Source organism: Artibeus jamaicensis, unplaced genomic scaffold (genome assembly GCF_021234435.1).
Source record: "Artibeus jamaicensis isolate MK-2021 breed Jamaican fruit bat unplaced genomic scaffold, CSHL_Jam_final scaffold_612, whole genome shotgun sequence".
In the NCBI taxonomy this organism is placed as follows: domain Eukaryota; kingdom Metazoa; phylum Chordata; class Mammalia; order Chiroptera; family Phyllostomidae; genus Artibeus; species Artibeus jamaicensis.
The window spans coordinates 11,728,834-11,750,928 of record NW_026522049.1 but is presented as its reverse complement, the minus strand read 5'-3'; the positions used below and the strand labels follow the sequence as shown (position 1 = coordinate 11,750,928).

General features: G+C 48.8%; 1 protein-coding gene and 1 non-coding gene across 2 annotated transcripts in view; both read left to right on the top strand.

The window, feature by feature from the left end:
* Window positions 1-21,830, top strand: part of MTMR10 (myotubularin related protein 10) — a 37,416-nt gene extending 15,586 nt beyond the window's left edge. The window contains exons 7-16 of the mRNA XM_053658844.1: window positions 5,712-5,862; window positions 7,909-7,996; window positions 8,077-8,165; window positions 10,460-10,590; window positions 11,654-11,723; window positions 12,325-12,395; window positions 15,099-15,268; window positions 16,399-16,569; window positions 17,700-17,882; window positions 18,505-21,830. Coding sequence (XP_053514819.1) covers window positions 5,712-5,862; window positions 7,909-7,996; window positions 8,077-8,165; window positions 10,460-10,590; window positions 11,654-11,723; window positions 12,325-12,395; window positions 15,099-15,268; window positions 16,399-16,569; window positions 17,700-17,882; window positions 18,505-19,101 — 1,721 coding nt within the window. The 3' untranslated portion in view covers window positions 19,102-21,830. The remainder of the gene's footprint in view (window positions 1-5,711; window positions 5,863-7,908; window positions 7,997-8,076; window positions 8,166-10,459; window positions 10,591-11,653; window positions 11,724-12,324; window positions 12,396-15,098; window positions 15,269-16,398; window positions 16,570-17,699; window positions 17,883-18,504) is intronic.
* On the top strand, window positions 15,595-15,718 carry LOC119049813 (small nucleolar RNA SNORA77). The gene has a single exon (XR_005082623.2). It is a non-coding gene; the product is annotated as a small nucleolar RNA SNORA77 (small nucleolar RNA).
* Window positions 21,831-22,095: the final 265 nt, after the last annotated feature.

Below are 22,095 nucleotides of genomic sequence, written 5' to 3'. Positions count from 1 at the left end.
TGACGAAAGAAGCATTCTCCCCTGTTTGGTTGGTAGCTTGAATTCATCTTACCTGTTCATAAAAGTGGTGGAAAATGAAAATATTTGAAATGCATGATCCTTTCTGGCAAGGTGTAATTGCATGGAAAAGTGGAAGAGGTTAAACTTTGTAGGGGACCTCATTAACACAGTCAAATAGTGACTTTACATTTTGGGGTAAGACTGATGGAAGGAAGATGAGCGCTTGTCCAGAGGACAGGTGTATTCTAGGCAGAGTTTACAAACGTGAGAGAGTTCTGCCACATATCTATGTCAGCAGTGGCGTAATCAAGGAGAATTCCAGGTGCTCATGTAATTCTGTACATTCTTTTTATATACTAATGTAATTTTAATTGGCCATTTTTAAAAACCTCATAAAAGGAAGGAGGGTAAATGAAGAGGTCATGGCTTATATTAGCCCCTTGTGACTGCACGTCGGCTCACTTCGCCAAGTCACGTGGTCTTCCACTCTTCAAGAGAGAAAAATAAATCAGTTACAGGTTTATAGTGAAAGATCTATTCATCCAGCATGGTCTGGAGGGGATCTTATACGTTATTCATTGTACTGGTCTTTCCATTCTGCTCCCTCCAAACATATGGTGGTAATTTACATACTCTGTAGAATATAAGTATGTTGCAGGATCACTCCAGCGTAAGTGCATTAAAGTATGGGAACAGTGTAGTGTCTGCAGATGCACGAGGCGCCCATGTGGTTTCATTGTTTTGAAAGACACTTGTGAGGCATCTTTCATAGATGGTATGTGAAGGTCACAGCACTGTATGGAAGTTGTACCACACAGTTTTGGTAACTTAATTTTTCTTACCGAAATACAACTAACTGCAACCTAGATCGAGCACTGCAGTTGAATTTAAAGTTTACTTCTTAATGTAAAGAAAATGCAGTTCCTGTCCTGCCCTGCCACTTAGATGAGCGTTCCTTTGCGTCGCCATTGAGCTGTGGACCACGATCATCAGGGTTGTTGTCAAGGACAGCAGCTAAAATGAGTTCCAAGTGGTGCAAGAGTTGTAGGAGAGTCTCTGATTCCCACTTAAATTTCTTGATGATCCAGACTAGTTCTTGACGCCACTTTTAACTTGATGGAAATAGTTGAGTCCAGGGTAGTGCTCTGTGCTTCCCACAGTCACGCAGTGCCTGGGGCTCAGCACACACAGCCAGCCTTACTGTGCACCGGGTGAGCTGGCCCCTGCTTCAGTTACTTTTCACAGGTTTCCTCCTCCGTCCTTGCGGGCATGACTGTGTTAACAGGACCTTAGTTCATTTATTCAATCCACAGCCCTCCTGATACATTTTTTCTCTCTCTTTTTTAAAGATTTATTTATTTTTAGAGAGGGGGGAAGGGAGGGAGAAAGAGAGGGAGAGAAACATCAGTGTCTGGTTGCCTCTCGAGCACCCCTTACTGGGGACCTGGCTCACAACCCAGGCATGTGCCCTGACTGGGAAGCGACCCTTTGGTTTGTAGGCTGATGCTCAATCCTCTGAGCCACACCAGCCAGGGCTGCATTTCCCTTACGTGCATCTGTCAGTTCTGTGTATCTCTTTATGTACAGCTTGTTGATGAAATTGATTAAGTAATACTTAAAATATTCAGGAGCACTTTATATTACATCCTTTAGACTGCCCCGCCTTTGACAGTACTTCATAAACATAACACTTGGCCAAGGTTTTGTTAAGATTCCTCATAGGGTAGCAGCCTTTAATATCCTTCCATGCTGTTGCAGAAGCATACACTGCATCTTTAAGATGAAAAGAAGCCCGAGGTTTCCACACACTGCAGTCAGCATTCATTATTTGTGAGTGAAAGATGCCCAGTAATCCACTCTTGAACTTCTGGATGACATCTTGACTTATTGGCTGGATTAAAGAAGTCCTTTTTGCAGGCAGGTAGGTGACAAAGCTGTTTCCACACATGAGATCTGAACTTAGAGGATGTCCCCTGCAATTATGAAACAAAGGAATCTTGTAGATGGCCCTAGGTCTTCTGAGGTTTGGTTCTCAGAAACTCAACATCACTTCAGTAAAAAACCATCTCCGAGAAGCTCTGCAGTCACTCAGGTGCTTCTGCGAGGTTGCTGAAGTTCAGGGTGAGGCACAGCCCCCACGGTCCTTCCCATCACATCACAGGGAGCCTGGCGTGGAGAACAGGGCTCCTTTTGTTCTCTTTGAGCTTAAAGGAAACCATAAGGACTCTATTTTCATCAGTCAGGTTATTCTTGGGCAAACAATGTCCAGAAAGCACAGGCTCATCTTTGTTATAAACTTGATAAGATGTCAGATACCCTTCTGAAGAAAACCTCATGCAGTGACCTGCAGCCTCAGTGCTGGCAGCTCCAGTCGTGACAGACCTCGTGCTGGGAAGTACTGTGATGCACTCTGAAGTCAGCATGTTGGCTCACAGCAGAAAATGCACGTTTTTAGCGACATTTATTCTATAAATTTGTATTTTTTTTATTAACATGGGTCTTGATACTAGATTTTCCTCCCGAAGCTCATTTGGAAACTGCCTACAGAGCGCACGGTGCATTTGAAGTGGTGCTTACTAGTTCTTTTCAGACTCACAGCACAGCTGTAAATGTTGTGACAGGTCCTCCCGTCTCCTGCATACTAGTAATTCCTCGCTGGCCAGAGGCATCTCAGAACCCTGGAGGGGCTCTGAGAAGCACGGCCGTGCTGGCTCTGCCCCAGCCTGCAGGTCCCCATCTCCCATTGGAGCCAGCAAGGTAGCTCACCTCTGTCCAACTCCTTAGTGACTGCAGTCTGTTTTTTGCCTTCTTCACATCTGATTTCTGGGGAACCACCGAAGTGACAGGCTTTCTTTTCATATGTGCAATGCTTCTGTTGTCTGTACTGGGGCTTGCGGCCATTCTGAATAGGAAAGGGGCCTCACTGGGATCATCTCTGCACAGTATCACAGAAGAGAGTCAAGGTCAGGACTACCCAGACTCAGGGTTCACTTTCAGTTGGCTGAGGAGCTGTGCCCTAAAACCTGCTGGCTGACTGTCAGGCGACTCAGATCTTCCTGAGATGAGCGGCTTTGCTGGGTTGCTGCTGTGACCCCTATGAGTGATGCGTGTCAGATCCGTTTGTGGAGCAGGCCACAGGCATTGTCAGGCCTTTGGGGGTTTCTGGAAAATATTCGAGTTACCAGACTCTACAATGCTAGGCTAAGGGTCAGCTACACATTTTATAAGCTCTCACTGAAGAACGTGTGGAACATAAAGAAGACCTGCTCCTGGTTGTTGAGAGGTGGACAGGTTTTGAACCAGCGAAATCAATAAAACAGCAGAAACTGCAAGGTCCTGTAGGTTCTCCCCCTTCACAAACAGCAGTGTGTTCTCAGCCCAGCTCACCGAAGCCCAGAACTTCGGAACACCGAAGAGTATTTTGTTTTGGGCCCTCGGCTAGGCATGTGCTGCCGGGCTGGTTACAGTGCCCGCAGAAGTCTTGAGCGTGTCCTTTCTGCGTTTGTGGTGGCAGTTGTCTGTTTGTGTGGTGAGGATGTCTGGTACAGCATCGAGGGGTCATGGCGACAGCGGGCATTGTCTGTGCCTGGTTTTAATGAAGATGATGTGTGCTCTGGGTTTCTAATAAGTCCCCTGTTCAAGTTAAGGAAATTCCCTTTTACTCTAATTTCCCAGAGTTTTTGTTTTAAATCATGAGCAGGATTAAATTCTGTCAGTTGTTTTTCTGCACTTACAAGCTGATCACAGGGTTTCTTCCCCTTTAATTTGGTCATGTGATGAATGACTTAGGTTTCCTAACATTGACTGTTTTTCTGTGGGTGTGGTTCTCTGGACCATGTGTACAAAGTGGGCCTTGCCTGGGGTTCCATGAAGGGTCTGTGTCCTGGAGAGGTCACGACCCCCAAGGCTCCTTCCGGTCTCGTTACTAGTACTAGAGGGGGATCTGGGGAGAGGGCAGGGGGTACTCCAGGATCTGTGCTTAGAGTTACTACTTTAATTTTTAACAAGTTCTGCCAAAGTCAAAGTCACTGGGTAATTAGTTTTATTTAGTTTTAATTTCAGTTTAAATAGCCCATGGAGCTAGTGGTTACTGTTGGGGGCAGCACAGATCAAGAGTCCAGGCCCAACTAATTTTCCAGCCCCTCACGTGCCATCCCTCTCACCCCCAGCACCCCGGCTCGCTGACACTGTGTGGCCACACGTGTCAATCGTGATCTGCCTGTCCAGCAAGCCTGCTGCCTCCTCAACACCCCCCAGCAGCATTTGGCTCATTCCCCATGACTCTGTGCAGATGGGTCAAGTCGTGAGACCTTTTCTGCCCCCACCTTGGTCTCCTAGGGGAGCTGGGGCTTCTGTTGTTGCCCTGTCATCCCACCTGTGCACCCAGCACCCTGTGACCAGTGTCGGTGCTTTGAAGCTAGACGTCAGGTCTGAACTGTGCTTTCCTGTTCAGGCCTTAGCTCCATAGGGTCTCAGAAAACATCTGTCCTGCACCAGGTGCTAAGAAACAGTGTTGGCATAGGTGCGGCCTGTTCATGGGGCAGAGGAGGGTGTTTCATGGCTGCAGGGGAGAGTGGGAGTCAGGAAATAACAGGAAATCAAGGTCAGATCAGTTCTGTGAGGGAAGCCACGTAAGATTGCTTGATTTGGTTAGAAAAGGAGCATGACCAGAAGTTTGGGGCAACAGTGCAGCTTTGTGAAAGCGCGTTTTTTGGGAAGTGGTCACGTGGCAAGTTTAGACAATTTTGGGTGCAGCACAGCAGCGTGACAGGGATGCAGCTGGGAGACCTGCCACAGTTGCAGCCCTCACAGCGAGACACTGGGCCAGGAGAGATGTGCCATCTGTCACCCAGATGGGCAGGATGGATGAGGCTGAGTGTTGGGACACCTTCGTCCTTGGGAGTTCCTCTGCAGGCCCTCCCAAGGCTGCAGTGTGCTCCCCAGTGAGAGAAGTCTCCTTGCTATGGAACTTCAAGTCCAGGCACTTGGTGCTGAAATTCTAAATGGACTGGCTCTCTGGTAGAATATAAGGAATCCCTGCGAGCTTGTCAAAGGGAAGCCGTATACAGCTAGAAGACAAGAGTGTTATCATGAGCCATAGAAAAGGGTCGGGAGGTCACTATTAGAATGGTGGTGGGCTTGATGGCTTAAGAACAGATGTCTATTGGATGCATTTATTTTTCCAGGCAAAACATGGAGAAAATGAGCAGTGAGTTGGATTTCCCCACAGTTTATGACGGGGGAGTGAGGGAGGCTCGTGAATGGCTTTCATAGACTAGTAGGGGTAAACGACAGTTGACGTTAAGGAAAAAAGACATGGCAAGGAAGTGTGGGCAGCAGGCATCGTTTCTCACTGGGGAAAGAGGGTCAGCAAAAGGGAGCAGGGAGAATGCTAGGGGGTCCAGCGCAACCAGGGGCGGTCTTCTGAGCCCAGCGGGCCTGTGTGGGTTTGAAGGCATCGGAACAGAGCCAGGTGGGGGAGGACGGCTGGAAGGTGATGCAGGGGTTGGGAAGCGGGCAAGGACAGGAGGGCCTGAGGTGTCCGGAGAGAGAAGGGCCGCCTCTTGGGCAGGACAGCTAGGAAAAGGAAGACAGTCCAGGAGGGCCTAAGGGACAAGCAGGGAGGAGGTGCCACCTCTGCGGTGTTTGCGACAGGAGACGGGATGCTGTGTCACTGTTAAAGTAACTGGTAAGATTGCTTTTTCTTGTAGCCAACAAAATCAACGGGGTGCCCACGGGAGGCGGCAGCCAGAAGACCCCGCTCTTTGAGACGTACTCCGACTGGGACCGAGAGGTCAAAAGGACAGGCGCTGCCGGGTGGAGGGTCTGCTCCATCAACGAGGGCTACATGATATCCACGTGGTGAGTCTGGGGCTGGGGCGGGGTGGGGGTGGCGCTGCCCACAGCCAGGTTTGACTCCCTGCAGGAGTGACAATCACACTGCTGTCCCTGATAACTTCCAGGCTGCAGTTGGTGGGACGTTTGTCTTTAACAATGCCTTCACACATGGTTTATGTGGAAGGAAAGGGCTCTTTCAACATGACGACAGCGCCTGTGTCCACTGACAGAACTGGCAGTCCTCCCTCGCTGCCGGCGTTCATCCAGTCGGTGTCTGTGTGTGTCTGTGTCTCGTTAAAGGCCTTGTGTCCTCCGTGTGTTCAGGCTGGGAACACAGTGAACTTGTCTGGCATGACTCTTGGGCCTTTTTATGGGTGACAGTCTCCTCCCACCCTTCTTTTTATTAGCCCTTTATTTGGTGACAGAGCCAGGCCATTTGTTCTTCGGAGTTTTCCACATTCAGGATGTTGCTGTTTCCATGCCAGCACTGCCCTTCAGTGTGCTCCTCTGCCTCCCGTGCTTCCTGTAGGGTGTTAGCTGGGCCCCGGGTTTCACTGGATGTGGCTCAGGGTTTGGCAAGAATGCCTCAGTGGGTGGTGCTGTGGACCTGCTGCTGTGTGCCTGCTGCTGCATCACCGGGTTCGGGCATCCCTGGGATGCTGAGGGACAGGGCCCGGTGGTGGGTGGCCTGATCCTGCGATGCAGAGGTCCCTCCTGGGGCTGTCGCTGCCCTGGTGTTCATCAGTGGTGATGACCAGTGCTATTGGTCAGGCTCTCACTCTGTCATCCCTCTGGCAGACCTCCCTCCCCCATCAGCTTGTTAGGACCCGTAAGCACAGCTGTACTTGAACCACACGGGGGTTTGGGCACCAAAGTCCATACAGTTGGGAACCCACCTATACCTTTCGGCTTCCCCAGACTTAACCACTGATAGCCTGCTTGAACAGAAGCCTTACTGATAACATAACCGGTCTATTGAGGTGTATTTTATATGTGATGTGTGTCGTGAACTGCATTCTTAAAGTAAGCTGGAGAAAAGAAAACGTTATTGAGAAAGTCATGAGGAAGAGACTGTATTCCTTCTGCCATAGTCACTGAAAAACTCTGAATGTAAGTGGACCCTTGCAGGTCAGACTGTGTTGCTCACTGGTCTGCGGTATGTGTTTGCCCTTTTCCCTTTACCTAACCAGTTCTGAGGTCAATGAGCAGATTCCCAAGGGTCCTCCAAAAGTGACCGGGGAAATGATGTAAACTTGTTTGTTTACATCATTTAGTAGTCATGGGTTTGGGGCATGCTGTACTGTAAGACCATTAGAGTCATCAGTAGTTCTTGCAGAGAAGTAGTGTTTGAGATCAAAACACTGCCCTGCTCTAGCTACTGACTAGCACCAGGCACTTCTAGGGGTGCAGTTCTGGGGAGGTTTTTGGAGCCTGCAATTTGGGTCTCCTGCTGCCCCTTGACTTTAGACTTCATGGCCAGCACACTCTGGTATGTTACGTGTTGAGAAGCACCTGGCTGGGCCTGTCTGTCCACCTGCTCGGCCATGTGGGGGGAAGAGAGAGGAGGTAGGTGCCTTAAGGTGCATCGAGCAGCCCACTAGTAATTGCTGTTCAGTCGGGATCCTGGAGCCTGCCTGTCCTTGAGGACAGGGAAGGATACAGGAGGGAGAAAGGAAGGGAGGGAGGGAAAGCTTCTCAGTGGATTTCTGGGTTTTGGTTTTGTGTGCCTGGTATCTTCTTACCTATATCACCTGTCAGGAGAACAAGATGGATATGTTTTTCAGAAATTGCCATCATGTTTCATTGCCAGTCATCCTGGAACCATTTCAGTGTCTCCCTTGGATTTTCCCTGCTATAGATGTAAATTTTGTGGTGGTTGGCCACGTCATCCTGTTTCAGACTGAGCCATCTGGGGTCATCAGTGCCTTCCATGGTGTGTGCTGAGCAGCTGCTAAGTGGGGCGCACAGTAAATGGGGATCAGTGTGTTTCGTCGTGTGTGGGGTCTGCAGGGCAGACGTACCCTGCCCGAAGCACGGGACCCTGACGCTGTGATTCGTTTTTCCCTACAGCCTTCCCGAGTACTTTGTCGTGCCAAGTTCCTTAGCAGACCAAGACCTGAAGACCTTTTCCCACTCTTTTGTCGGGAGGAGGATGCCGGTAAGTGACCTCTGTTGGTTTCTTGAACATCGGGGTCCATTTTTTGACCCAGTGACATAAAGGCTCTGCTTCCGTCCTAGCTCTGGTGTTGGAGCCACGCCAATGGCAGTGCACTTGTGCGAATGGCCCTCATAAAGGATGCGCTGCAGCAGAGGAAGGTCGACCAGAGGTGAGCAGGACGTGGGCTTCCTCACTGGGACCTGTCAGTGGTCGTCGATAAGTTCAGTGAACCTGTGAGTCGCTGAAACTAGTGGGGAAATGGCAGGGTCATGACAGTTTGCACTGCACATTCCATGTGAGAATGACCGTTTTGAAAAGAATGGGAACATGTTAAAATGAGGTCATGTGTAAGTGATACCAAATGTAATTTCATTCTGTGACTTATAAGATGTTGCTGACATCTTGTACCGTTGCCTTTAACATGCTTTCAGATTGCAGTGATTTCCAGTTGAGAAGCTTCAGGATCAATCAGACTTTTCTATAATTACCATATTTTGCTGTGTATAATGTGCACTTTTTGGCCCAAGTGTTTGAGGGAAAAGTAAGGATGCACATTATACATGGTTATAATGATGACATACATACCATTGGCATAAGAATCCCATGTGTAGCGTGCATAAAAACGTGGGTGCACATTTTACATGGCAAAATACGGTATACTGCCGTGGGTCACTCAAGCAGGAGGCATTTCTTGGTCCTCCTCGCAGCGGTGGGCAGCCCCGTGGTCGTCTCTCCTCTCAGGGCCCCTGCTCCCGGGGCTCAGTGTCCGGGGCCGGCCCGCCTCCCCTCTGCAGATGGTACTTTTGGAGTGTCGGGGGCCACTTCCTCTTCCCTTTCTGAATTTCTTTTCTCAAGAAGCTCACCGGTGGTTTGTGGCTTTAGTGACCATCAAATTAAATTTGCACTCTAAATTCATACCTTCCATGTTGAGGTCTCGAAGGCCCTTTCAACTCATTGTGTCCAGGACTTGGCCACCTGGCCCTCTCCCTGCCTGCTCCTCAGAAACCTGGGGGCCATTCGGGACCCCTTCCTCACTTCCTTCCCCATGTCCAGGCGGTCACCTAGTTCTGCTACTTCACTTTTTAGAAATCTTAAAAACACGTACGTGGCCACCCAGCTTCACCGGTACTAGTGTGTTGGAGGGCACCCTCACTTCGTCTGTCTCGTCTAGGGCTGTGCCCTTTCCCTCCTGTGCTCCAGCCACCCTGGACTTCCCTGGTCTTCCTCTTCTGACCGTTGCCTGTGCTCTTCCCTCTCCAGGGCTGCCCCCTTGCTGCCCACCCTCTGGTACTCTCCCCACCCACTCAGGACTCACTGATTCTTTAGGTCCCAGTGCAGCTATCACCTTTGTCACCTTCATCATCTTTGTGTATGATAAGCCTTCCCTCTCTGCCCAAGTCAGGTCTGGCCTCAAGTCACACACTGTAGCTCTTTCCATTTTTAATTGTGCATGTGACAGTTTGATTACCGCCTGTCTTTCTGAATAGACTGTAAGCTTCATGCGGTGAAGAGACTATCGGTTTTCACACCGTTGTCTGTTCAACACCCAGGAAACACCTACAATATTATGCATTTGGTACTTGCTAAGTAAATGAAGAGCAAAGGAACAGATCTTAGAAAAGAGGCTCAGAGAGCCACAGAGATTATACATCACAGTGTGTTCTTGGTACAGCCAGAGCTGAGGGGTTTCCACAGTGCCGCAGCCCAGAAAGGCACATTTGCTGAAGCAAGTGACTCTCAAATGACCCATCAGTTTTCTGGAGAGGCCGGTGACTACAGTTTGCACAAGTCTGTTATTGCCTGGTGGATTTTGCACAAACTATTACTGCCTGGTGGATTTTAATTTCACTTTACCCACATTAGAAATAAGTATGTCCACATACTCCAGGCCTTGTTTTCACCAGCATGCCTGCTGATTACATAAGTGCTCTTAAAGGGAAGGGAAGACTTTAATTTAATTTAGTAAGCCAACACTTATTTCAGTTCCTTCTGGTTTTTCAGCTATCCTATTCTTCGTAATTAGGCCAGCTTCCTTTGCTTATCCAACCTCATCTCCACTCTTTCACCCTCAGACCTGTCATATCAGCTCCCTGATTCCCCGCCAGCTAAGCTGTGTCCTACCACAGGCCCTTTGCCCCTGCTGTCCCTCTGCCTGGAACACTGTCCCCAGGTCCATGCACAGCTCCTGGTCATCTGGGGTTTGGCTTTCATCCTACATGGGGCCTGAACTAGCTCGTACCCCCCCACCGTTACAGCACCCGTGGTGTTCACCGCCACCTGTTATTTCCTCCCTTCCCCTGACCCCCAGGCAGGAGGTGAACCCCTGGGGGCAGAGGCCTGCCCGGTCTTGTTCATCTCTCTGTCCCCAACTCGTGGAGCAGTGTCTTGGCTCATAGTAGGTGTTCAAGAAAAGTACGTGGAGTAAGTGGTTGAATAGTGATGAAAGGATTTTGTCTTCATTAGGGTTTGTAATGCAATTACGAAGAGTCATCCACAGAGGAGTGATGTTTACAAATCAGATTTGGATAAGACACTGCCCAATATCCAAGAAATACAAGCGGCCTTTGTAAAACTGAAACAACTGTGCGTTAATGGTAATTTCATTTTTATTTTATATATATGTATGTAGTGAACAGGGGTACAGCGTTGTATGAGGTATGTTAGGGAAAGTGGTATTCCTCAAAAACATAGCAACAGATATATTTAAATAGAGGCTCACTGAAATATTTGTACGGGTTATTACTGTATGAGGTCAGGAGCCCTTAGAAATTAGAGTTCAAACAAATACTTTCTGTTTAGGAGGGGAAAATTAACTGAAGAAACGGTGTTTGAGTCGTGAAAGGGGTAGTGGGGTGCTTTCAGACAGGCACAGCTGCCTTGAGAACGTGATCTGACAGAGGCACGCGTGGTCTGCGCAGGCCCAGACTGCCGGTGGGCCTGTCTGAGCAGGCGCTCGTCAGGCGTTTCCACTGTGCCCCAGAGGGACGGCCCACGTAAGTGGCCTCGGGAGAGTGTGCGCAGAATGAGCCCCTGAGCCACCTGGGAGCCCGGAGTGGCAGCTGTCACTGTGGGTCTGGGTCAGAGTGGGCCCGACTGGGGGGTGGGAACACAGTGACATGGATGGTTCTCGGCCCTTTAGTCAGATGTGATTGAAGCATGGGGTTTGTGAGGCGACAGGCACCTTGACGGGAGCCAGGTCATGACCAGGCAGGGTAGCCCTGACATCAGAGCGTCCTCCTCCCTGCTGTGGTCAGCGGCCAAGGCCGTGTAAACCATGTGCAGGGAGGGCAAGGTCATGTGAGAAAGCCAAGAGAAGGGGGCCAGCGTCAGGGCCTGGGCTGACCACAGGGCCAGGATCATGACCTCTTAGGAGGTGGACAGGGTTGGACTCGCCCCGAGATTTTCCTGGAAGAGCCAGAGAGAAGGTGGAGCCCCAGGAAACACTTTTTTTTAAGGAGGATTGTAACCTGTCCTCTTAAAATGTTCAAAGAATTGAGTGAAAGTGCCTGACGCTTCCTTAAAGCCAACTTTTAAATATTAAAAACTGATGTAGCACTTAATTTCGATCAGATCATGTAAAATTAAGCTTAAAAAGCCTGAGAATGTGCCGTATGTGTCTGTGTAAATAAGTTTTGTATGATTACATATTCACTACAGAGCCTTTTGAAGAAACAGAAGAGAAATGGTTGTCTTCACTGGAAAGCGCGCGGTGGCTGGAATATGTAAGGTTTGTACCCCCATGTTCCCTTTTGTCTTCACTTCACACTTGAAGGAACTACAGACCCACAGCGGGTGCAGAAACCGCATAGAGCCAGCGAGCTAGCTTCCCCCGGGTGGCACCCATGTGACCAGCTGTGTGGGAGGTGACACCGCTGAGTCTGCAGGCCACGTTCACACTTTCCCAGGCCCACGTGCTCATGCGTGTGTGGTCCTGTGCAGCTTTGTCACGGCAGGTTCTCGTGGCCACCGCCAGTATCAGCGTGCAGCTCCACCACCCCAAGGCCACCTGCTGCCACTCAGAGTCGCCTCGCCCCCCACCATCCCTGTCCCCTGGCACCCAGCTGGTCTCTTCTCCATCTCTGCTATTTGATCCTTCAAGAGTGTTCTCTAAATCTGCTCCTTCCTCTTCACCAAAGGTTGATGAACTTCCCTGGTATAAAAATCAGATGGTTCTCTGTTGAGGAGTCATGTAAATACTGGAGAAACTCATAAACATTATTGAGAATACAAATGTGTACAGTGCAGGATTAGAGTTGCCCAATTTCAAGTACTTTTAAAAAATCTTTGTAGTGCAGATTCATTTTTAACGTTTTCTTTTCTCTTCTCAGGACATTCCTGAAACATTCAGCAGAACTTGTGTACACGCTAGAAAGCAAGCGAGTCTCTGTGGTCCTCCAAGGTAATTCATTATTAAGAACACTGGTCACCAGCCAGCTGGGGCACTGTTGTCCACGTTCAAGTCAATGTATTGACTCTTAGCCATCTCTAATGTCTGACACTACCCCCATTCACTCTCCAGATTTCTCACACTGTTAGAATAAAACAGGCACAGAGGCTGCACACAGGAGAGCAGAAAGGAGCCAGTCGATGGCCAAGTATTTAATCCGCCTCCGTCCCTCCCTCGGGGGAAGGGAGCTCACAGTCCTTAGTGGGATCATACACAGTATTGCTCTTGGCCAAGCAGCCCTTCTCTCTGTGTTATCTTTTATTTCTTTTCTTTTTTCTTTTCTGTTCTTTCTTTTTTTAAGATCTTATTTATTTTAGAGAGAGAGGAAGGGAGGGAGAGAGAGGGAGAGAAACATCAATGTGTGGTTGCCTCTTTCGCACCCCTCTCCTGGGGACCTGGCCTGCAACCCAGGCATGTGCCCTGACCAGGAATTGAACCAGCGACCCTTTGGTTCTCAGGCTGGCACTCAGTCCACTGAGCCACATCAGCCAGGGTGCCATCTTTCTAATTCATGCAAATCTTAGTGTAAATGCCTCTGGCTCATGCCAGAGTATGCCTTAAAGAAATGGTTTGATATTAAGAAATTGACTAAATTGAACAGCCAATAGTGTGGATTTTGTCTAATGTTTGGTAGAAAAAATTGCAATATAAAATTTTCCGGTTGAGCAAAAGGTAATTATATATTAAATAGCTTTATAGCTAATAGAATGTCTAAGCTTAGAGATAAGATTTAATAAACCACAAACTACCTGTTAATGTAATAAATTCATACTGCTTAGGATATGAATATACTATCCTGCCAAAGCTTACAGAAGTATTTTTCCCAACTCAGATTTAAATGACTTGAAAAGGTAAAAATATTTAAAACCCTCGGGGGATGGAAAGAGTAGTGATGCAGTCTTTCACGTCATCGTTAGCGGATACAGTCTGAGTGTCTCTGACTCACAAGTGCATGCGGAGCCCAGCAGCGGAGAGACCGGTCCTCTCTCAGCCACTGGCTGCTCTCCCCCTGCCGCGCACGAGGCTGTCCTTCTGCCGCCTTCCTTGTGGTGGAAGTGGCCTGCACTGTTGTAACACTGTCTTGCAGAAAGTGTTTTCTAAAGTTCGCTGAGGTACAATTTATATAGTATAAAATGTACGCATTCCGAATGTAGAAGTCAGTGATTTTAAGTAAGTAGACAGTTCTAGAAATTTCCTGTTATCCCCAAAAGATTCTTTGTGTCTCTGCTCTGGGCACCCACTCCCCTCTGGATTCTAGGTTTGCTTTTTCTGGAGCTTTCCTGTGAGTGGTCTTTTGCCTCTGGCTTCTCGCGCTTAACATTATTTTTGAAGTTCATTCATGTAGCATGTGTCAGCAGCTTGGTTTTTTAATTTCTGAACAGTGTTTTGTTTATAGATGCCATGTTTTTGTGGGATTTGGGTAGGGGTGTCCAAATTTACTCATCGGTAGAGTTGGGGAGAATGCCACCTTCACAACATTGAGTCTGCCAGTCCATGAAAGGACTGCCTCTCTATTTATTTGGATTTGCTTTCATTTTGTGAGCAGTTTCACAGATTTTAGTGTTCAGATCTTGTGCACATATTTTATTTCTTATACTATTTGTGAGTCCAGTTGTCTTTCCCATTTTATTTTCAGGTTTATAGCCTGCTCACTCAGATCAGTGCTGTGGATAGACTTCCCGTGGCTTTACTGAGCTCACACGTGAGGTCAAGTGGCTATTTTGTCGGGTCCATAGGGTTGTTACATACACGGTCACATCGGCAGATATGGTTACTGCAACTTCCGTTTGGACCCAGGTGGCTTTGATTTTCTTGCCTAATTCCCCAGCTAGAGTCTGCAGTGCAGGGTGGAATGGCAGTGGCGAGAGCAGGCAGCCTGGTCTTGTTCCTGATCTTCCAAGGAAAGTGCCCCGTCTCTCACTGATGAGGAGGATCTCGGTTGTAGGTTTCATAGACTCCTATTAGAGACTGAAGTTGCCTTCTATTCCTTGTTTGCTGAGAGCTGTTACCCAGCACGAATATCAGACTTGCATCAAACAGATGCTTTCTGTGCATGTAGGGGGATGATCATGTAGTTTTCACCCTTTCTTATCAATATGATTTGTCCCTGGGATTGTCAGGTGTTAAGCTGGCTTTGTGTTCCTTGGATAAATTCTCATATTCCTGGGGTGCTTTGGTTTGCTAATATTTTGTTGGTGACTTTTACATTGAAGCCTAAGGGATATTGGACAGTAGTTTTCTTCTATTTGCTTGGCTGCCTTTGAGATCCAGGTGTGACCGGCCTTGTTGAAAAGGGTACCAGCTATCAGAGATGGTGGACAGTCTCATCCCTCTCATTTACCACGCAGATTGTCAGGAGGAGGACTACCTAGAGTTTCATGTCCTTGACAGAACAGGCAGAAGGGACTCATGGAAGAGCCCCACCCCCCACCATGGAGATGTGACACCGTGAGGGACATGCTGCCCTTGTCTGGGAAATGTTCCCATGTAAAAGGCCATCGCCCACCGGAGATGTAAAAGTCCAGTATTTTAGAGTTGTTAGTTTCCTCCTGGCGATTATTCTGAAGGCACAGAACACTAATTTGTCCACTTTACCTTCCTTCCCTTGCAGCCTTTCTCGGTGTGGTCCTCATTCACTTTCCATTTTATTGACAGAGGAGGAGGGAAGAGACTTGAGCTGCATTGTTGCTTCTCTCATTCAAGTGATGCTGGACCCTCACTTCAGGACAATTCCCGGGTTCCAGAGTCTGATACAGAAGGAGTGGGTCATGGCCGGGTATCAGTTCCTGGACAGGTGCAACCACTTGAAGAGATCAGAGAAGGAGGTAACACAGCTCAGTGCTGACTGCCAGTCTGGGGGTATGCAAAGACTCGCCTTCTGGAAGGAGACGGGGGGCTTTTGAAATGCTGCCTTCAGCACAGCATAGCGTCTTAGTCCAGGGGGCCAGCACACTGGTGAAGACTGTTGTAGCTATGTGGGTGAAATGTGAAGAATCGTCTGTTGATTTCTCTAAGTTGAAAACTACTTGGAGAAATGCATTAATTTTTTTGCAAAGTAAATAATGAGCTCATTAGATATTTTGAAAAATCCTTTTTGGACTCTCCCACATTCTTACAGTGGGGTACCTGTGTGAAGGACAGAGCGTTCACTGCAGACTCACTCTGCACCAGCTGCAGTTCCAGGCGGGTGCTTTTTTCGTCTGCCACAGAACCTTCCAGGCTGCTGTGGCCACCTGGACCTGTCCAGGGTGATGCAGCTGCCTGGGGACACGGTGTGGAAAAGATGGGGTGTTTGGAGGGGCGTTCTTGGAGCAGCTGGGGCTAATGGCAGCCTTGGGTCCCTACTTATGCTGCGAGCAGCCCAGCAAGGACCTTGTCACTAGGGTTGTTCAGAGAGCAGGTGCGGTATGTGGCCTGTGGCGTCTCGCGTTTTGTGACAAACACCAGGACTCCTCAGGATGCGCTGGGCAGGTCATAGTAGCTGTTGTCAGCTGTTGTTTGTGGGGACACGGCTGGGACCCCAGGGCTGGTGGTGCCAGCTCTTTGCTGGAACTCAGGGAAGTTTCTGGAAGCTGAGGCTGCCAAGTCACCTAGAAGCTAATCCCAGAAGTTGTTTCTTGGTTTTGGGTGGTCTTTTTATATTCCAAAGAACTGTTTGCAGGCAAGGCTTGCACATATTTCACTGTCCCTGTTCATACAGTGACAAACTGTTTATTTCACCTTCAACTGCCTGCTTCTTAGGCAGGTGAGGGTTGTGATGTTTATCATGTCAGACCTTCTTTGTGGGTTTGACAGGAGCTGTGTTTGTTCACATGTCCTTAGCTCAGCGCAGGGCCAGACACTTGGCCTTGGCCATTCTGTTAGTAATTTCTTCCTAGCATCAGTGATGAGTTTGGAAGGAGAGGTGTGGGGGGAAGGACGTGTTGAGTGACCCCTTGTCTTCCGTGCTCCCCAGTCTCCGTTGTTCCTGCTGTTCCTGGACGCCACGTGGCAGCTGCTGCAGCAGCACCCTGCTGCCTTCGAGTTCTCAGAGACCTACCTGGCCGTGCTGGGCGACAGCACCCACATCTCGCTGTTCGGCACCTTCCTGTTCAACTCTCCGCACCAGCGGGTGAAGCAGAGCACAGTAAGCGATGTTGAGGCTGTGGCTGCTTTGTTTTTCCAACTTTAATGAGATGCAGTTGAAGGACAGCTAGCTGCGTGTCTTAAGTACAGTGGGTCCTCGGTTCTTGAGTTTAATTTGTTATAGGATGCTGTTTTAGAAGCGTTTTGTTCAAGATGGGAGACATTCAAGAACAGAGTTTGACTGTATATACTTGGGAACGATTTTAACTACCACTTTAAGCTGTAATGAATGAATTTCCTGAATGAACTAAGATATAACCTAGGAGCTTCCTATTTATGAGTATTTTACGTACTTTCTCTGCTATAAGTTGCTTTAATCACTGCAAATATCATGCACTAACAGGATTCTGTTTCTGGGAGAGTTGTGTGCAGAAGCAGTTTCAGAGGCGGCACGTGGGCCCCGTGCTAGACCGACAGGTGGCTGCATGTCACCCACAGCATGGTGCTGCCTGGCGCTGCCTGGCGCTGCTCAGCTGGTTAGACTGGGTCAGTAGGTCGGCAGGTCACCAAGCTGCATGAGCCAGAGCAGGGGTGGAGGTGGGCTCCTGTGAGCAAGGGCCTGGGATCTTCATGGTCTCAGCCAAACATGAGGGACATGGGGAGTGGGTTCCTTCTTGCTCCTGGGCTCTGGTCCAGACCCTGAGGTCACTGGGTAGGTGGCGAGCGGCTCTCCCCTAGGACAGGAGGTGTGAGGTGGATGGCAGCAGTTCCACCGAAAGGTGGTTTTGCTGTTTTCGCTTATCAAGTTCTGTACCTCACAGGTAACTGCATAAATGTGTGGTCACGTGTTTCACAAGGAAGATGCTGCAGTTGTAAAATAACTTGGACATTTGTGGTGTCATGTCTATGAAGTCTGAGTTCTTGTAATAGCATCCTCATGGTCAGAGGGTCCAGCCTCCTTCTGTCTTCAGGAGGAGCGCGCTTGCTCACACAGGCTGAGAAGTCCTCGGGCCCATGGTGTTAAGGGTGCCTCTTCTCGGGAAGGAAAGTGTGCTGCTCTGTGGGCTGGGGCTGCTGTAGTTCTGAAAATGTAACTTGTGTGATGACAGATGGCTCATCCAAAACCAGGAATTCACGTGAGAGAATCTTTACTTTGGCATCTTTTCACAAAGGTTCGTTTTTATTTTGCAGGAATTTGCCATAAGCAAAAATATTCAGTTAGGTGATGAAAAGGGTTTAAAGTTCCCCTCGGTTTGGGACTGGTCTCTTCAGTTCACAGCGAAGGATCGCACGCTCTTCCACAACCCCCTGTACGTCGGAAGGAGCATGCCCCGAGTGCAGAACGGCTCGGGGAAGCCCTTCAAACGGACCAAGGTAAATGACCACCTGGTACTGGCTCACACACCCAGGAACATCTTGTTCAGAACACAGAGTATTGACAGGGAAGCCCCTTCAATGCCGACGACGCTGCCAGTGCAGGTGTTGAGGATCCCATGCTCTTTAAAGGACTTAACCGTTCTCTGCTTTTCCTTCTTGGCGGCTGAGGCCCATTGCTGCAGTTGTAAAATATCCTTCAAGGATATTGAAGGGCTCCTTCAAGCCCTGGGCAGTGTTGACAGTCAGCAGATCACAGCTGCGAGCTTGGAGGCCCCTTTCTTGAAACCCATTCACTCTGCCTACTGTTCCTTCTAGAATCAGCCAGCGTAGATTTTTTTCTAAGCCAGAAATCTGAGAAATCTGCAGTTCAGCCAGTTGAGTGAATAGGATTATATTGCCTCCTGCCGCCATGCAAGCTAGTAGGGTCAAGGCCTGGAAAAGCTAAACTTCAGTGGAAGAAGGTTGGAATAAGCATTACAAGGGCAGGAACACAGTGTTCTTTCAGGCCGAAATTCCCCAGTTTCTCATAACCCCAAGTTTGTACTTGCCACTGCACCTTTGCTGTCTTTCTGAAAAGGGCCTTCCAGGACAGTAATGCTCACCGCTCTCTCTGGTGCAGAAAAACTACAGCTCCACCCTGAGAGGAGTGCCGGCCTCCTTCAAAAACGGGATCCTCAGTGACCAAGAGTCCCTTCCACGGAGGAACTCATTAATATTGAAAGTAAAGCCAGACCCTGTGCCGCAGGCTGACGGCCAGGACGGCAGTATGGAGCAGTTCTTCCGGGAATGGTTCTCCAAACCGGCCGACCTGCACGGTGTTCTTCTGCCACACGTGTCTGGGATGCACATAAAGCTGTGGAAACTGTGCTACTTCCGCTGGGTCCCCGAGGCCCAGATCAGCCGCGGGGGCTCCATCACTGCCTTCCACAAGCTCTCGCTGCTGGCCGACGAAGTGGACGTGCTCAGCAGGACGCTGCGGCAGCACCGGGCCGGCCCCCTGGAGGCCTGCTACGCAGAGCTGGACCAGAGCAGGATGTACTTCCGGGCCAGCGGCCCCCACGACACCTCGGGGACGCCAGAGTTTCTCTCCTCCTCATTTCCCTTCTCCCCGGTCGGCAATCTGTGCAGACGAAGCATTTCAGGAACACCATTGAGCAAGTTTTTAAGTGGGGCCAAAATATGGTTATCTACCGAGACACTAGCAAATGAAGACTGAAAGGGTGTTTTCTGACTCTTGAGGAGCTGGACGCTTTTTTCCTCTGAATTAGAGTTGCTCACCCAGGCATTTGAAGCTCTAATAACTTTATATGTAAGAACAACCGTTGAAATTTGCACTAATGTTTAAAAACATGTTCAATTATGCTTCCTTCACTCTTTAGAAGGTAGGCCTGGACTTCGGTTTTGATGTCCTTTCCCTGTCGTTGTAGGTCTGGCTCATTCTGAGGCGATGTGCCGGCAGATGTGCCCACATCTTGTTACTGTGATCAAACTCTCCGGATCTGTCTGCACCCCTTGTTCCTGCTGCCTTCAGAAGGCTCCCCGATCCTCAGGCTAGTGACCCAGAGGAGCCCCTGTCAGGAGCGCTGAGCAGTCAGGGCTGGGCATGTTTCTGAGAAGCACGGATAAACCCCCACCGGCATTAGGGGGTATCTGTGCATCTTTCTGGTCCCCTTCTGTCGTCTCTGATTGGACCCGCCTGAGGGTGCAGTGTCCAATGCCGTAACTTATTTCTGACCACTTTGGGACCGTAAATCACTGTGTCTTAAAATCCTGAGTTTGCTCTCTCAACTTCTTAGGACTAACTCTCAAATGATGTGCACTGTTAACTTGAAAAGCAATTGCTGTAGATAGTATAATTAAACTTAGAAGTGCCTTTGACATTAATATCAAGGTAAGAGAAACAGTAAAATACAATTTGTTTTTTAAATTAGGGAGTTTACCCCCCCCCCCCGCCACACACACACACACATCGAAAACAGGCTTTTCACACTGAGTTCATACCAATAACCAGGAGTGCCCGAAGCCACATTTGCACCCGCACCCCGAAAGTCTGTGAGGGCACAGCAGACCTGTGGGTGGTGGTCTGCCCGCACTTTGGGGGGCCGTCTGTAGTGAGCCCACCCTCTTGAAGAGGGCTTTCTCCTCAGTATTTTCAGCCAGTGCAGCTGGCTGTCATTGGCACTTTCCCTGGGAAACAACCAATGAGGCCACAAGTCCGGTCACCTTCCCCGAAGTCCCTCCTCCCAGAGAGCGTCCTCAGAGCTCAAGAGGAGAGAACCAGAGAAATAAAAACACACTCTCAGCCATGGCTGGTGTGGCTTAGTGGATTGAGCACTGGTCTGCGAACCAAGGGGTTGCCAGTTCGATTCCCAGTCAGGGCACATGCCTGTGTTGCGGGCTAGGCCAGGTCCCTGGTGGGGGTGCATGAGATGCAACCACACACTGATATTGCTGTCCTCTTCCTCCCTTTTTCTAGGGATGAATAAAAAAAATCTTTAAACAAAGTAACAAAGAAGAAATGCCCTCTCAAAGCCCCATCATTTTAATAGATAGCAAGAGACCTTTCCCCCGCCAAACCCTGATACTGATACAGCAATATCAAGAGGAGACTGAGCAGCAGAGGGGCGGGTCGTCTTGGTCAGGAACGCCCGTTTTCCAGTCATGCGCAAGAGCCAAAGCTGGGGCATCAGGGTGTAACCTGTGACAAGGCGTGTGGCACCACTCCCAGCATTCCCCACTCCCTGTTTAAAGGACGAGCGTTTTCACATTGCTCTTACCTGGTTTCTTAAACTGCCACCGTGAACTTTAAAGAAAATTTTATAGTAGTGTCTGGTTAGCTTATTTCCCTCTCTAAAACAAGTGTTTTACCTGCCTTTGTGATGAATAGCTGTTTCTTTTTTAATTATTTGCCTTGTAAGTTGTTTGGTAGTGTCTCTGGACTTAAAGGGACAGAGTTCCTACACAGCATCTTCGAGAACTCATCTTGCGTAGAAACTCAGTGTTTCTCCCATGGGTCACCGAGAACATGAGGGCTCTTTCCGGCTGTTCGGACAGCATCGTTGCCATTGAACATTTCAGAGTCCTTTTCAGAATCCTGTCCCAGTCCCCCCAAAACACCACAGCCAGTTTTCAGTCTCTGAACGCATGCAGTTCATTATTCTTTTTCATCAGCTACTGCTTTACTACAAATCGTAAGTTCGTTACTTTCGGAGAGGGTTGAGCATTGTTTTCTCTATAATTTTCTTCCCTTCACACATTTATTGCAACTCCTCAAGTAACTTGATTTACAGATTTAAAAACAATTAGGTACTATGAATACTGTTTTCAGATAGAAATTGTGCGTATTTTTGTATGATAAATGTAGTAAAATACGGTTTTCCGTGTTATTTTGTGGGAGGTTCTATCGTGATTACTGTGCTGCAGTGTACTGTGCACCGTATGAAAAACAGCTTCCACGGCCTCAGTCCTGGCCGCTGCAGAGCTGCCTGGTGCCCCCGGGAGCTCCCAGGACGTGGGGTCAGTGCGCTCCCCAGAGTGAGCCTCCCACTCGGTCCCAGAGTCCCGTGAGGGAAGCTGGGCCCCGTGGGCGCCAGACAGCTGGGATTTCTAGTACTGAGCTTAAAGATGTACAGTGTCTTACTGTTGTTTTACAATGGAAACCAACTTTAAAACCAAAAATGTCTAACTTTATTTAAGAGAAGTATATTAATTTGTGCTAACAGAGGGTGAAAACCATTCAGCACATCCTCCAGCCAAGTCGGCTTGCTGTAGCAGTAACCTCAAGTAGTTAAAACTTGACTTTGAGAGACAACTAACACCTTTGTGCCTAAAATTGACTATGACTTGAGTTCAAAGTAGGAGGGGCAGGAAGAAAGGTTTTGTTGTTCAGCAGTAATGAATGTGAAGGAAATTCTGCCTGTTCAATAAAATCTGTCTTTGGTCGGAGTTGTCATCGGTGTGACGTCATCTGCAGGAGCAGAGCGATTCGAGGAGTGGGGGCTTTTCCTTCCAGCTGCCCGTGTGTGGGGGGTCCACTCCGCACTCTGGCTTCTAAAACAGGAGTGATTCCCTGACCTTTTTAGCCTCACTTCAGAACCGGCTGGAGTTGTGGCCACGTAGGTGTTCATGAACCATGGCCTAATTTGTCATTTCACCTAATCAACTAAAATGCTGCGAGTGACATTTCCCCGAAGTCCCAGAATTGGTCCGT